Source organism: Microcaecilia unicolor, chromosome 7 (assembly GCF_901765095.1).
Source record: "Microcaecilia unicolor chromosome 7, aMicUni1.1, whole genome shotgun sequence".
Lineage (NCBI taxonomy): Eukaryota > Metazoa > Chordata > Amphibia > Gymnophiona > Siphonopidae > Microcaecilia > Microcaecilia unicolor.
Window position 1 is genome coordinate 174388124 of NC_044037.1, and position 15101 is coordinate 174403224.

At 45.2% G+C, this 15101-nt stretch overlaps 1 protein-coding gene across 1 annotated transcript in view; it reads left to right on the forward strand.

The window, feature by feature from the left end:
- TMEM237 (transmembrane protein 237) overlaps positions 1–15101 on the forward strand; it is an 80628-nt gene that overhangs the window by 4144 nt on the left and 61383 nt on the right. The window contains exons 2-5 of the mRNA XM_030210114.1: positions 3310–3344; positions 3777–3787; positions 7282–7338; positions 9567–9680. Coding sequence (XP_030065974.1) covers positions 3310–3344; positions 3777–3787; positions 7282–7338; positions 9567–9680 — 217 coding nt within the window. The remainder of the gene's footprint in view (positions 1–3309; positions 3345–3776; positions 3788–7281; positions 7339–9566; positions 9681–15101) is intronic.

Here is a 15101-nt window from a genome sequence, read left to right on the forward strand (position 1 = left end):
TGTTTAGAAGGAATCGATCCAAAGAAGCTTAGCAGAGACTAGGTGACAATACTGGTAATTGGGAAGCAAAGCCAGTACGGGGCAGACTTCTATGGTTTGTGCCTTGATCATGGCTGGATAGATTTGGATGGGCTGGAATGGAGCTTATCAAGGGCTTCAATAACAACTTCAAAGTTTTTGAACAAGGACAGTGCCAAGCAGACTTCTACAGTCTTTGCCCTGAAAATAGCATGGACAAATCAAGTTCAGGTATACATATGTTGTATCACCTAATACCTTATGTAATGAGTTTATCTCTTCGGGCAGACTGGATGGACCGTATAGGTCTTTATCTGCCATCATCTACTATGTTACTATGTTACAAGCATTATCTTGAGGCTTCTTTCATTTATCAAGCTCCTCATTTTTGGTCATCTGTTCCATTAGAATTACGGTTTTTGGGTTTTTACTATTCTTTTCATAAAAACTTGAAACCTTTTTTATTCAAGAAATTTATTGGTTACTTTTTTATTTTTCATTTTTTGCTACCCATTTTGAACCACTTTTGTGGGAGTTAGCAGAATAGAAGAGCCATATTACATTACATGACTTGGGTGGGCTCTCCATAGGTGCATCATTATTCAGCACCTCTGGGGGGGGAGCGGGGATCACACAGCTTTATTTGGCCACAGCCACAAATAGATTAATTAGTAGGCATCTACTAGAGGCGCCTGTGTTGAAAATCATTGCCAACTTTGGTCTTGTCCTACATTGTACTGTTGATTTTCTTATTTTCTTGGCTGAAAGGCCACAACTGGGCTGTATCAGATCCTGCTGGAAGTGTTTTGGGTCCCCCAGTTTAGAATCCTATGTTTTATGGCTTGATGGGTAGCATATATAGGAAATAATATAAATAGGGTTGCCATCTGTTTCTAAAATATATAAACTGATTTTGATAACTAGCCTAGGATGAGGTTGCAACTTGTTCCAATAGGGGTCCTTTACTAAGCTGTGGTAAAAAGTGGCCAGTGGTAGTGTAGGCGCATGTATTGAGTGCGCGCCGGGCTAGTTTTTACCGCGTCTGCAAAAAAAGGCTTTTTTAAAAATGAGACGGGAAAGGGGCTTGTGGTAAACCTGAAACCAGTGCGTCCCCAAAACCGGCCTGAGCCCCTAACGCCACTCATTGACCTAGTGGTAAGGGCTCACATGCTACACACGCAGTGATCGGTCTGTGCGTACCAACTGCCAGTTACCGCTGGAAACGGCGTTTGTGAGAGGAAATAAATGAATTCATCCAGGCTTTATGGGCGCACGCCAAATCTGAAATTACCACTGGAGAGCATGCTGGCATAGCAGTAGTCTCATTTGGGCATGTGCTGCACGCATGTAGAGCTTATCATGGCTTAGTAAAAGGGCTTCAAAGTATTCTGGGAAATCAGTTGTCTGTGGTATTATCTGGTATTTCAGTCTATGCAGGTCAGCAGAGGGCATTTATGTAAAAAGGCCATAGACTTGGACAGGGAAGTGTGAAGTATTGTGCAGCCTAGATTCTTCTGTGTCCTTGATAATATTGCTTATAGCCCACTAATCCCAGGCTACTATCCTAGGGCTATTTTAGTTAAAGGTTTAAGAGGGATCAGTGTAAGCATTGTCAGACTACGGAAACCTTTCAGAACCTGTCTCAGACACTGCCATAGAATGATGGGAAAGAAGCAAGTGGTGAGTTTGTTCTGTACGATGTTTAACTCTTTAGCTACAACTTTCTGCACGGAATTTAAAGGTTTTTTTTTCTCCATTAGAAAGAGCTTTGCAAGCAGTTTATTTATTTGAAGCCAATAATAAAATGTGTATTCCTTGTCATCTGGTTGCACCAATTCATGAGTGGGGAGGGCGCCACAATCCATTGAACCAGTCTTGACCTCTAGGCACCAGTTTATAGAATTGACCTGCATGATTGTGAGGCCCCTGTATGTCTTTACCCTTTTTTGTGTCTGGGGGGCTTGGAATTAGAATCTGTAGTGAGTGCACTTGTGTTAGATATCCTATATGTTGTCTTTTTGTTGTAAAACACTCGTTCCCTTGACTTTTGTCAGTTATTATCTGTTTAGACCAGGGGTTCTGAACCCAGTCCTCGGGACACATCCAGACAGTCAAGTTTTCAGGATACTCACAATGAATATGCTTGAGAGAGATTTGCATATAATGAAGGCAGTGCATGCAAGTCTAGCTCATGCATATTCATTGGGGATATCCTGAAAACCAGATTGGCTAGGTGTGTCCTGTTTTAGACTGATTCCCATTCTTAGTTTATAAACCACTTTGGTTATTCTGTTTTATGAAAGGTGATTTATCAAGTGTAGTAAACATTAAACCCCATGATGCCATAAGAATCTAGTTTGTTGTCATGTTCTGAAAATCGTAAGGTTTTCAATGTCGTATGCCTATTTTCTAGTGGATATTTCATGCTGGGCTTTTGTGATTTGTGTTTGCTTGCATTATATGGGTTTCTTTAATTCTGGATCCATTATAGTACCTAACGAGGCATATTTTCAAAGCATACACAAAGTTGTATAGTAGTAACCTAAGGAACTTTGTAAGTCTAAGTGCTTTGAAAATGAACTCCAATGTCTCCTGCAGGGCTATTCAGTCTTATCCTCCACCAGGGCTTGTGGGAGGAGGGACGGAGGCACTGCTCTTCTGGCCTCTAATGATATTCCTATTTCTCAGCTTTCATTGTTTTCCCTACCATGACTGAAGCGATACTGTTCTGGATTTCTACTTCTTTGCCCTTACATATGCTTCTTATTTATCTCCCACCTAATCCAGTAGATGATTAGTATATTTGTAGGTTTTAGTAAATATTTTTAATGTTTATTTTATATTGATTGTGCTTTTATTTATTGGGATTGATTATGCTTTTATTTATAGGGTCAGTGACACATTCTCTGTTTAGTTTAGGCTATTTCACAATATACCTGGTGCTGGATGGCATCCGTATTGGTGTTACAGAGATGGCAACTGAATTAGAATAATTATATTGTATAGTGAGTTGTATGGTGACATATCCTGCATTTGTTGGAGGGGGAGGACTTCTGTGGATGTTAAATATATTTATATTTAACTCTGTTCTGGTCATGTGTGAGCTTCAACAGTCAGGTGTGTCCTGATGGAAAAAAGGTTGAGACGCACTGCTCTGAAAAGCCCAGTTCTTAGTCTTGTTGACCTTCATGATTGAAATTGGATACCGCTTTCATTGAGATGGTGTGTAGCCATCTGGGGACAGTGATTTAACTGTGCAGTAACTGAACCTTTCTGCCATTTCTTTTTCAGTACCCACCACCCCGTTCTCTTCCACTAATCCCAAGGTAAGACACAAGAAACTTCCCAGCTCCCATAGTACTAGCATATTTATGTACATTCTTGATTCTGTTATAAGTGACCAAGAAAGAAGTAGGATTAATTGAACTCAAAGTTTTACTTAATGCTTTTGACAGACAATTCAGATTGTAAATGTGCTGATTTCTATTGTACAGTGACACCTCTTCCTGACTTTCTATGCAGTTTTCTGCTATTGTGGTGCTAGCATTCAGTTGTCCCAAAGTTCATCTGCAAGGTACCCACTAGTGTGCCCTGAACCATTAAAGAATCATAACAGGAAAATCATTTTTAACTTTACATGAGAAATTAGCTGAGTTTTGGTCTTGTTGCTAGTAATGACTTCTTATTAAGTGCAAACTATTTCTTTTCCCCCTCTTTCTTTTTATGGATTCTGTAATGGAAATTATTTGGATCTGAAGTATAACCCAAGGTAAATTATTTAATTTTTCTTTTGACTGACTTTGCAGACGCTGTATTTACAATTTAGAATTATTTTGTTGATCCGAATGGATATTACTAGCATACTAAGATGATGGTTATATCCAAATGGCTGAAATAGTGGTCTAGATTTGTGGCTATTCACAGAAGGAGTATAATATTGGCATAGAAATGGAAGAAACTGTTAATCTATTCTCTCTCACACATGTGAACACATAGCTGCTTGAAACAGAGCTGCATACTAGGATTCTGTATGGTAAGAAATATATTTTGTCCGTAAGCATGCAGAAAAGTTGGTCCCAAATGTGGGATATCATCATCAACAGCACTGAGACTCAGATGATCCCCTAGCTGTAGCTAGTAAACGTTTAGCCTCTAATGAGCATGTGTGAGTAACCGCACATGCTCACTGGTGCTATGAGGTGACAATTTTTAACACAGCAGCCAGAGGATCTCGCAGTCCATATGAGCCCAAAGAATGGCTTTGCTCAGAGCCTCAGGTATGAGAGAGAATTTGCATCACAGGCTGACTGATGCCCTTTGCACAGGGGAAAACCTTGGCAATAAGATGCAACACTGTGGATCTCATCAAGGATCCCTACTCCATATTATAGATGTTATCCATTTAAATGGTGGGTCTTCCCCCACCACTCGGAGGTCCCAGACTCTTAGTCTTACAGGATCCTTCTGTAAACTCTTACAATTCTCTGTCACTGTAACAACTTTGAATAATTTTGTTTTATCTTCAAGTATGATCACCTCCCTTGTTGCTCCTTTCTCCAGGTCATTTATGAAAATGTTAAATTGCATAGGTCCCAGTACAGAATGTAGGGGACTCCACTATTGAGCCTTTTCTTCTGTACATTGAATATTATTATTATTTGGTCCCAGGCCTGACTTTGGTTCAGGATCCAAAATGAGAGAAACACTTACAGGCCTGTGACTCTGACTTGAACTCCAGTGTTGCTCAAAGGCTCATGAGCTATTGGGACGCTGCAGAGCAAGCAGAAACCCGCAAGGGCGGGGGTCTAACTTGCAGAGTTGCATGAATGTGGCAATATGGTGGTAACAGATGTTCAGAAAGGCAGAACTGGATAATTCCACAGGAAGATGACCAGGTGCCACAGAAAGCAAATACTCTCAAGGGCAGATTTCTTAGCAACAGTGACAGGTCCTTTCTCAGCATGCCTTCATGATGTTCTTCTCCATCTTTTCAAAATCATAACTAAAAGAAAAGCTTAAGAGTTCTACTTAGTCCAATATCAGTTTACTGTAGTGAAAATCAGTATCTTCACCAGTGGCGTACCAAGGTGGGGGCGGTCCGCCCCGGGTGCACGCCGCTGGGGGGTGCTGCGGCGCGCGCCTGCTCTTAGTTCTCTTAGTTCAGGTTACTTCCTGTTCCGGGTCAGAGGGAGCTGCAGCGAACGCGCGAAGTCAGGGAACTCTGAGCAGGCGCGCGTTGCGGCACCCCCCCCCCCCCCCAGCGGCATGCACCCGGGGGGGGGGGGTTCCGCGCTGCATCGGGGGGGGGGGGCGCTGCCCTGGGTGTCCGCCCCCCTAGGAACGCCACTGATCTTCACTTCCTCATGTGTCAGGTTTTGAAAGCCTATTCCTTGTAAAGTGGGCTGTTAAATGACCTACAATGTCTTAGGATCTCAGCGTGGTTCTCATGCAACTCTTGAGACCTCTTTTTCAAACCATTCAGACCTAGCATGTCAAGTAAATCTATCCCTGGAGGTAGTTCTCATAGCAGTCACTTCTGTCATGAAGAATCTGTGACTTTCAGATATTAATGACGTACCATACACAAAATTTATTTTCTAAACAGCAGTTTGGCATATGCATTTTAAAATTTCTTCCTTAAAGTACTATCAATTTTTCATTTAAACTAGTTCACTTCTCTATCAGCCTTTTTTCCTAAACCTTACTTAAAACTCCTAAAGCAACCCTGCATATCTTGGAGTGTAAAATAGCTCTCTTGTTTTCCTTAGGCAGAGCTATAGAAAATATTCCCTGCTCTTTCTTTCTGGAGGGCGTCCATGCCAGACATTGCCACCTCAACACTAGTCTTCTACTGGCAAAATAGTTCTACCTTAATTCAGTTTGAAACATTTAGAGACGTATTTTCAAAGCACTTACAAAGTTACATAGAGGGGCATTTTTGAAAAAAACATCCAAGTTGCGATTTGGACGTCTTTGCAAAACGTCGAAATCCAGGGGCGGGGAAAACCGTATTTTCAAAAAAAGATGGACATCCATCTTTCGTTTCAAAAATACCATCAGAGATGTCCAAATCCTTAAATTTGGACGTTCTTGGATTTGGACGTTTCTGACTTTTGATGATTTTCGAAACCAAAGATGTCCATATCAAAAACATCCAAATGCAAGCCATTTGGACGTGGGAGGAGCCAGCATTTTTGTAGTGCACTGGTCCCCCTGACATGCCAAGACACCAACCGGGCACCCTAGGGGGCACTGCAGTGGACTTCTTAAAATGCTCCCAAGAACATAGCTCCCTTACCTTGTGTGCTGAGCCCCCCCCAAAACCCACTACCCACAACTGTACACCACTACCATAGCCCTTACAGGTGAAGGGGGGCACCTATATATGAGTACAGTGGGTTTGTGGTGGGTTTTGGAGAGCTCACTGTTTCCTCCACAAATGTAACAGGTAGGGGGGTATGGGCCTGGGTCCGCCTGTCTGAAGTGCACTGCAGTACCCACTAAAACTGCTCCTGGGACCTTCATGTGCTGTCATGGACCTCAGTTTGACATCTGAGGCTGGCATAGAGGCTGGCACAAAATATTTTTAAAGATGTTTTTTGAGGGGAGGGGGGGTTAGTGACCACAGGGGGAGTAACGGGAGGTCATCCCCGATTCTCTCTGGTGGTCATCTGGTCATTTTGGGCACCTTTTTGTGCCTCATTTGTAAAAAAAGCACATCTGGGTGAAAACGTCCAAGTGTTCATCAGGGACGTCCTTGCTTTTTTCGATTATGGGTCAAAGACATCCAAGTGTTAGGCATGCCCAAGTCCCGCCTTCGCTACGCCTCTGGCACGCCCCCTTGAAATTTGGACATCCTTGCGAGAGACTGCAATTGGAGACGTCCAAAATCGACTTTCATTTATACCGATTTGGACTTATCTGTGAGAAGGACATCCATGTTTCGATTTACGTCGAAAGATGGACGTCCTTCTCTTTCGAAAATGAGCCTGATAGTAGCCTATGGAACTTTGTAAGTCTAAGTGCTTTGAAAACATATCACCATCCACCTAGGATATAAAGAAAATAATGAAAAAAATAATACAATAAAAAATAATGCAATAAAATAGAGGAAATATATAATTTCCACAACACAGGAAATCAAATCCAAGAATCAGGCAATGTAATAGGAAATAAAATATTACCCTTTAATAGAATCTAGGTTTTATTTTTTTTTATTCCAAGGAGAAGTCTGATATTATGGCTTTTCCCCATGTTTTATAGCTGAGATTCCATTGAGTCGGCCAAGAAAGAAAAAGCCCAGGACAAGCAGTACACTAGGTAAGGGGATGCTGAGGTTGCATGCTAGATTTGGAAGATTTGCAGAGCTCCTGACTTTTTATCCAAACATCTTGTGGGTCCAGAATCTGTCCGAGATTCAGCGCATATCTTTAGGAAATGTTACTTGAATTTTTTTTTCCTGCATTCTTTTTTGCCTTATCCCTCTATTTTTTTAGCTAGTAAAAGATAATTGATTACTTTCAGTACAGTGGGGGAAATAAGTATTTGATCCCTTGCTGATTTTGTAAGTTTGCCCACTGACAAAGACATGAGCAGCCCATAATTGAAGGGTAGGTTATTGGTAACAGTGAGAGATAGCACATCACAAATTAAATCCGGAAAATCACATTGTGGAAAGTATATGAATTTATTTGCATTCTGCAGAGGGAAATAAGTATTTGATCCCCCACCAACCAGTAAGAGATCTGGCCCCTACAGACCAGGTAGATGCTCCAAATCAACTCGTTACCTGCATGACAGACAGCTGTCGGCAATGGTCACCTGTATGAAAGACACCTGTCCACAGACTCAGTGAATCAGTCAGACTCTAACCTCTACAAAATGGCCAAGAGCAAGGAGCTGTCTAAGGATATCAGGGACAAGATCATACACCTGCACAAGGCTGGAATGGGCTACAAAACCATCAGTAAGACGCTGGGCGAGAAGGAGACAACTGTTGGTGCCATAGTAAGAAAATGGAAGAAGTACAAAATGACTGTCAATCGACAAAGATCTGGGGCTCCACGCAAAATCTCACCTCGTGGGGTATCCTTGATCATGAGGAAGGTTAGAAATCAGCCTACAACTACAAGGGGGGAACTTGTCAATGATCTCAAGGCAGCTGGGACCACTGTCACCACGAAAACCATTGGTAACACATTACGACATAACGGATTGCAATCCTGCAGTGCCCGCAAGGTCCCCCTGCTCCGGAAGGCACATGTGACGGCCCGTCTGAAGTTTGCCAGTGAACACCTGGATGATGCCGAGAGTGATTGGGAGAAGGTGCTGTGGTCAGATGAGACAAAAATTGAGCTCTTTGGCATGAACTCAACTCGCCGTGTTTGGAGGAAGAGAAATGCTGCCTATGACCCAAAGAACACCGTCCCCACTGTCAAGCATGGAGGTGGAAATGTTATGTTTTGGGGGTGTTTCTCTGCTAAGGGCACAGGACTACTTCACCGCATCAATGGGAGAATGGATGGGGCCATGTACCGTACAATTCTGAGTGACAACCTCCTTCCCTCCGCCAGGGCCTTAAAATGGGTCGTGGCTGGGTCTTCCAGCACGACAATGACCCAAAACATACAGCCAAGGCAACAAAGGAGTGGCTCAGGAAGAAGCACATTAGGGTCATGGAGTGGCCTAGCCAGTCACCAGACCTTAATCCCATTGAAAACTTATGGAGGGAGCTGAAGCTGCGAGTTGCCAAGCGACAGCCCAGAACTCTTAATGATTTAGAGATGATCTGCAAAGAGGAGTGGACCAAAATTCCTCCTGACATGTGTGCAAACCTCATCATCAACTACAGAAGACGTCTGACCGCTGTGCTTGCCAACAAGGGTTTTGCCACCAAGTATTAGGTCTTGTTTGCCAGAGGGATTAAATACTTATTTCCCTCTGCAGAATGCAAATAAATTCATATACTTTCCACAATGTGATTTTCCGGATTTAATTTGTGATGTGCTATCTCTCACTGTTACCAATAACCTACCCTTCAATTATGGGCTGCTCATGTCTTTGTCAGTGGGCAAACTTACAAAATCAGCAAGGGATCAAATACTTATTTCCCCCACTGTATATATTTGCTTTCGGGATCCTCTTTTCAAATATGTGTGTTGAAATGGAAATTAGTGTGTTATTGCTGTTAGTTATGGGTTTTGTTGAAAAAGTCCATTGGATGTTTGAATGAAACTTTTGCATGACCTACACATCATCTAGCTCCTTCTTTGGTGCCACCTTCGCTCTGCCTTTGCTTGCTTGTGTTGAAAGAAGCCTTTTGCTGTCTGTGTGTGTGTCCCTATATGCAGGTCACCATGCCTACTGATGCTGTATAATGTGTGAACATGGGCTCATTTCAGGAGATAAAATGAGTTGTCAAGAACAGCTAATCCTGATGAAAACTCAGATTGCACAGAAAGAACCAAGAATATTCTATGTTCTAGGAAAATTGTTCCTTTTGGCACTGCTGATTTAACATTACTCCCTTTTTCTCTCTCCCATCTTAGAAGAGATAGTGCAGACAAGTGTCCGTCGGCCATCCGAAAGCAGGGAGCCCCTCACTCCTGAGTTACCAGATGTTGCACCGCGAAAGAAGCGAAAAAAGAAGAGATTGGCTGCTGGTATGGAAAAGAATATGAAAGAGATGCATGTTGAGAGTTTAGAAAGCCTGTTCATGTAGCATACAATATTCCAAAGTCCATGCATCAGCCAGCAGCATTACCAGGAACTAGTAACAGTGTCAGGCAGACTTCTACAGTCTGTGACTCGAGGGTAGAGCGGACAGATCAAGAACAAGTAGGCATGTGTTACGCTCATACTGTGTGATGTGAACGTATAACTGAGGGGTAAGGGAAAACACCTTAAGGTTGATAGTGAATAAAATATTGTTAGTTTGCAATATTGTTGGACTGTGGGTTTAATCAAGTATTGTTTGACTGCCCTATTTGTGGTGCCAGTATTTGATCATCAAGGAGTATAACCTGCATGAAATGGCAGTTGTGGCTCTGGCTGCCTTATTGGGCAGACTGGATGGACCATGCGGGTCTTTATCTGCCATCATCTACTATGTTACTGTGGGGACCATCTCTTAGGACGGCTGGAAAAAAGCTGTTTTTCCATTTATGACAATAATGGCCAGGTATTAATTTCTAAATTAGCACCTGAAAGGAGAACCACTATAAAAGAGCACACACACCAAAAATGTAAATAGTGGATCAATAACACTTCAAATGTACTCCAGAATGTGAAATCAATAATATATAATGGTTATATATCCACACAGTCTTTATAACATTTCATAAATGTCCTCTTGCATAGTTACTTTCTATGTGTTTTGTTTTATATTTTTTTATTCTCATATGTTTCTTTAAAAAGGAGGAAAAAGACCTCAGTTGTCTGTGACTGACTTACCTAACCGAAAAAGCAGGCGAACCTGCAATTAGGTAGACATCTATAATCCACAAACAGCTCACAGTTCTCTATCATTGGTCTTAAAAAACCACCATAATTTAATCCAAGATATAAACGTGAATTCTTATCAAATCTTCTCAACAAGAATAAGTATATGTTGTGCGTGTACAAAATCATTTGCCTTAACAGCAGGAGTGACCCCTGATCAAATTGTGTCAATGAATCCCTGAATGGGATAGTAACTGACATAAAAACAAGAGCATTGCCATACTGGGACAGCTCGAAAGTCCATCAAACCCAGCAGTGACGATCCTGGGTCAGCTGCCACCTGGGGCAGATCGCCGATGCGCCCCCCCCCCCCCGGCGCATCAACCCCCCCCCCCCCCCCCGGTGCCTTTTTAGCTGCTGGGAGCAGCCGCACGGCTCTCTGCTCCGCTGGCTCCCTGCTCCCTCTGCCCCGGGACGTGCGGCTGCTCTCTGCACTCCCCCAGCAGCGTGCACCCGGGGCGGACCTTCCCCACCGCCCCGCCCTTGGTACGCCGCTGAAACCCAGTATCCTGTTTCCAACAGTGGCCAGTCCTGGTCCAAGTACCTAGCAAGATCCCAAAAGAGTAAAACAGATTTTATGCTACTTATGGCTTTTCTTTTAGAAAGTTTTAGAAAGTGGACCAAACTTTTTTTTAAACCCTGCTAAGGTAACTGCTTTTACCACATTCTCTGGAAATTAATTCCAGAGTATAGTTACACATCGTGTGAAGAAATATTTTCTCTGATTTGTTTTAAATTTACTACTTAATAGCTTCATTGTGTGTCCCCAAGTCCTTGTATTTATGGAAAGAGTAAACAAGCGTTTCACGTCTACCTGTTTGACTCCACTCAGTATTTTATAGACCTCTATCATATCTCCCCTCAGCCGTCTCTTCTCCAAGCTGAAGAGCCCTAGTCTGTTTAGCCTTTCCTCATAGGAAAATCATCTCATCCCCTTTATCATTTTTGTTGCCCTTCTCTATACTTTTTCTAAATCTGTTATATGTTTTTTGAGATGCAGTGACCAGAATTGCACACAGTGTTTGAGGAGCAAAGTTAAATATAGTATCATTCTGCAAATGGTAATGCATAATTGCTATTTATTTTATTTTAACAGAGAGAGAAGTCCCAAAACTTTTGTACAGAGCTGTAATTCTTTAGCCAGTAGTGTACCAAAGGCTGGGTAGTGGGGCAGTCCACTCTGGGTGCATTGTCTACCTGCCCAACCCCTTCCCCTCCACCCCCCGCGAGTCCACACGCCTCCCTCCCTCTCTCTTTCTCTCTCTCTCTTCCTCCCTCCCTGTCACACCCCTCACCTCCTCATTGGCGGGGCTCTCCGGCAGCGCGGGGACACTCGCCGCCATGACAGATCCAGCACTCTGGGACAGTACTGCTCTCCCCCGCAGACTTCTCCAGCACTGTGCACTTGCCCGAGGTCGCCTACGTCGCCCTGGGGACCATTGATCCCGCGGGTGGACTCCTGCTCTCCTCCCCTCACTGCCTTCCTGACCTATAACAAGCTCTCCTCTCGGTTCCTGCTGACGTCAGACACCTGCACTATTTCTGGAGAGCTTTCCCTCTGCCTTATTGCTTCAGCTTCTAGTTGGTAAGCGTTTATCTTCACTGCGTTCTGCCTGTGTTCCTGGTTCTTGACCTTTCTTGTACCCAGATTACTCTCTCGTCTGCTACCTGCCTGTAAGACCTTGCTTGTACCTGGATCTCTCCTCTGCCAGCTGCCTGCCTGTTGGACTGTTGCCTGTACCCGGGCCACTCCCCTCTACTCTCCTCCGGGTGGTTTCCTCAGCGCCCCTCTCATCTTCTCTCTACGTAACTCCTGTTGGCCGCCTGCACCTGGGGGCTCAACCCCCGGGGAACGGCAGTCACCGCAGGTGAACCTCGGGGTTGCTCGACTGCCAAGCAGAGTCAGGGTGTGTATCCTCGCACTCAGCAGTGCTCCATTTGGTACAAAGAACTCACAAACCTGACACTCCCTTAGTTTCCCCCCCCCCCCCCAAGTCCTTTTAAACTCAGCTCTTCGCAGCAGCAGTAGCAATAAGGCGCTGCCTGGGCCAACACCAAAAACATTCCCTTTGCCATACCACACTCATGCATAAAAAGTAAGTTCCTTGTCATCAAGCAGATGCAGCCATTACAGATGGGTTGTGTCCATCAACCAGCAGAGGGAGATAGAGAGCATACTTTTTTCAGTGCCTCATACCAGCTTGTTCCACTGCCTCTCTTCAGTAATCTCTATCTCCCCTAGCAGAGTGGTTGTAGCATCTTCGAGCTGCATCAAAAATCTGCCTGGAGGTGGCTCCTGGCTTGCCAGTTGTTAGCCGGGGTGTTGGAGGCTATAGCAGCTTCACTTTAAAGGCACATAGGTTCGCCCTTTCCCTGCCTTACCCATACCTCCGTGGATGTGGACACATTGCTTAACTTTCCCTGTCCTTCCCCACCAACAGTGGATGCAGGCACATAGGTTCGCCCTTTCCCTGCCTTTCCCACTCACCTGAGCCTCTGGAGTTTCTATTTACCTCTGCTTTCCTCGCAACGTTAAAAAAAAAAAAAAAAAAAAAAAAAAGGAACAGAGGTTTTTCCTTGCCTTTTTCTGTGGGACCGGAGCTGTGATATTCGGTCCAGTGAGGTAAGAGTGTTTTCTGACTCCTCCGGGGTGGGCCCGTGATTGGGGCGATTTTGGCACGAACCGCCATTTTGAATTTTACCGCCGTTTTCGGCGATGGCTGCAGAGAATGTAAAGCGCTGTTCCAAGTTTGGCAAGCGCAGATCAGCAGCGGGGCTCTGTAAATCGTGCTGTACAGACGTTAGAGCCGGCCCGAGCATGGCGAGCGACGATTCTTCGCACTCTGAGCTGGCAGCGGACGCCATTTTGAATTTACCACATGGCGCGACCTCCGCTGAGATGGAGAGTCCTGAGCCCGGGGGGAGGCCTCGGAGTGAGGCTGATATGAGAGCTACTAGCCTCGGCAGAGATCCGGGTGCCCAGGGTGAGTTTTTCTCCCCTGATTTTGTCTTATTAATGCATAAAGCATACATGCTTAAAAGAGCTCTCCCACAAAGCCCTGCAGGGGCCTCTTCTTATGCCCCCCCCCCCCCCCGGTGGATTCTAGCCTGGGTATGCCCTCTGAGGCGTTATTCCCTGATAATTGGCAGAATATGAAGCGCAGAAGGGCTCATTCCCCTTCAGAGAGTGCTGCACCTCCATTTTCCCCCCCGTGGTCGGGCTGTGAGGATTCGGAGGACTCTGGCAGGCCTTCATGGTCTGAGGAGCCAGAGTCTGGTGCAGAAGTGACTCAGGATCTAGACGATCCCTCCGCGGTGAGGATTTTCCACCGTGATGAGCTGCCAGCGCTTATTTCTGATACCCTGCAGGCTCTCTCTATTGAGGACCCTGACAGTGGCTCAGCCTCCTCTGTGAATCCTAGGATGGCTAGTACCAAAAAGTCTGCTCAAGCCTTTCCTTTGCATGATTCCATCCAAGAGCTTATTTCGACTCAATGGGCTGACCCCGAGGGACCGTTGAAAGTTTCCAGGGCTATGGGGCAATTATACCCTCTGAGTGAGGAGCATATGGCTCGCTTTGCTATGCCTAAAGTGGATGCCCTAGTCACAGCTGTGACAAAGAGAACTACCCTCCCTGTTGAAGGAGGTGTTGCCCTGAAGGATATTCAAGACCATAGACTGGAATCAGCACTTAAATGGTCATTTGAACTTGCAGGTCTCACTATTCAGGCGTCTGCATGCAGTTGTTATGCTGCTAGAGCCTGCCTGGCTTGGTTGCAACAGGCAGTGGAACAGCCCGGTGATGGAGCGGAGCCCTTTTCAGATGTGGCTCCGCGGATGGAGTCGGCCTTGTCCTTTCTTGCTGACGCCCTTTATGATATTGTCAGAGCTTCGGCTAAACACATGGCAGTAGCAGTGGCGGCTCGCCGTCTTCTTTGGCTACGGCATTGGGCGGTGGACATGGCCTCTAAGCAAAGGTTGGTGAAGTTGCCCTTTCAAGGCTTTCTCCTGTTTGCTGAGGAGTTGGAGAAAATTGTGAAGGGCCTGGGTGAAGCTAAACCCCAGCGCTTGCCCGAAGATAGGCTTCGGCCTTCCTCTAAGGGTGCGGCGGTCCACTCCTCTTACAGACCTCGCTTCTGTGAAGCTCGAAGGTACCGCCTGGGGCGTTCTGCTGGGTTCACTTCTCGTGCCCATTTTCAGCAGAGGAACTCCTTTCGCTCGGACAAACGTTCTGCAGCCGCTGCCTTTCTAAGGCGAGAGGGTATTCGGGTTCACCCGTACCTGGACGACTGGCTCATTCGAGCAAACTCTGCTGCAGAGAGTCAGCATGTAACAGCCAGAGTGGTCTCAGTACTTCAATCTCTAGGCTGGGTCATCAATTTGGCCAAAGTCACCTGACCCCCTCGCAGTCTCTAGAATATTTGGGGGCCAGGTTCGACACAGCCTCGGGGTATGTGTACCTACCCGAGCAAAGGCGGTGCAAGCTTCAGAATCAGGTCCGTCTTCTCCTGAGGATGCCCTGCCCGCGAGCTTGGGACATTGTCCAGCTGCTTGGATCGATGACGGCCACCATGGAACTGGTG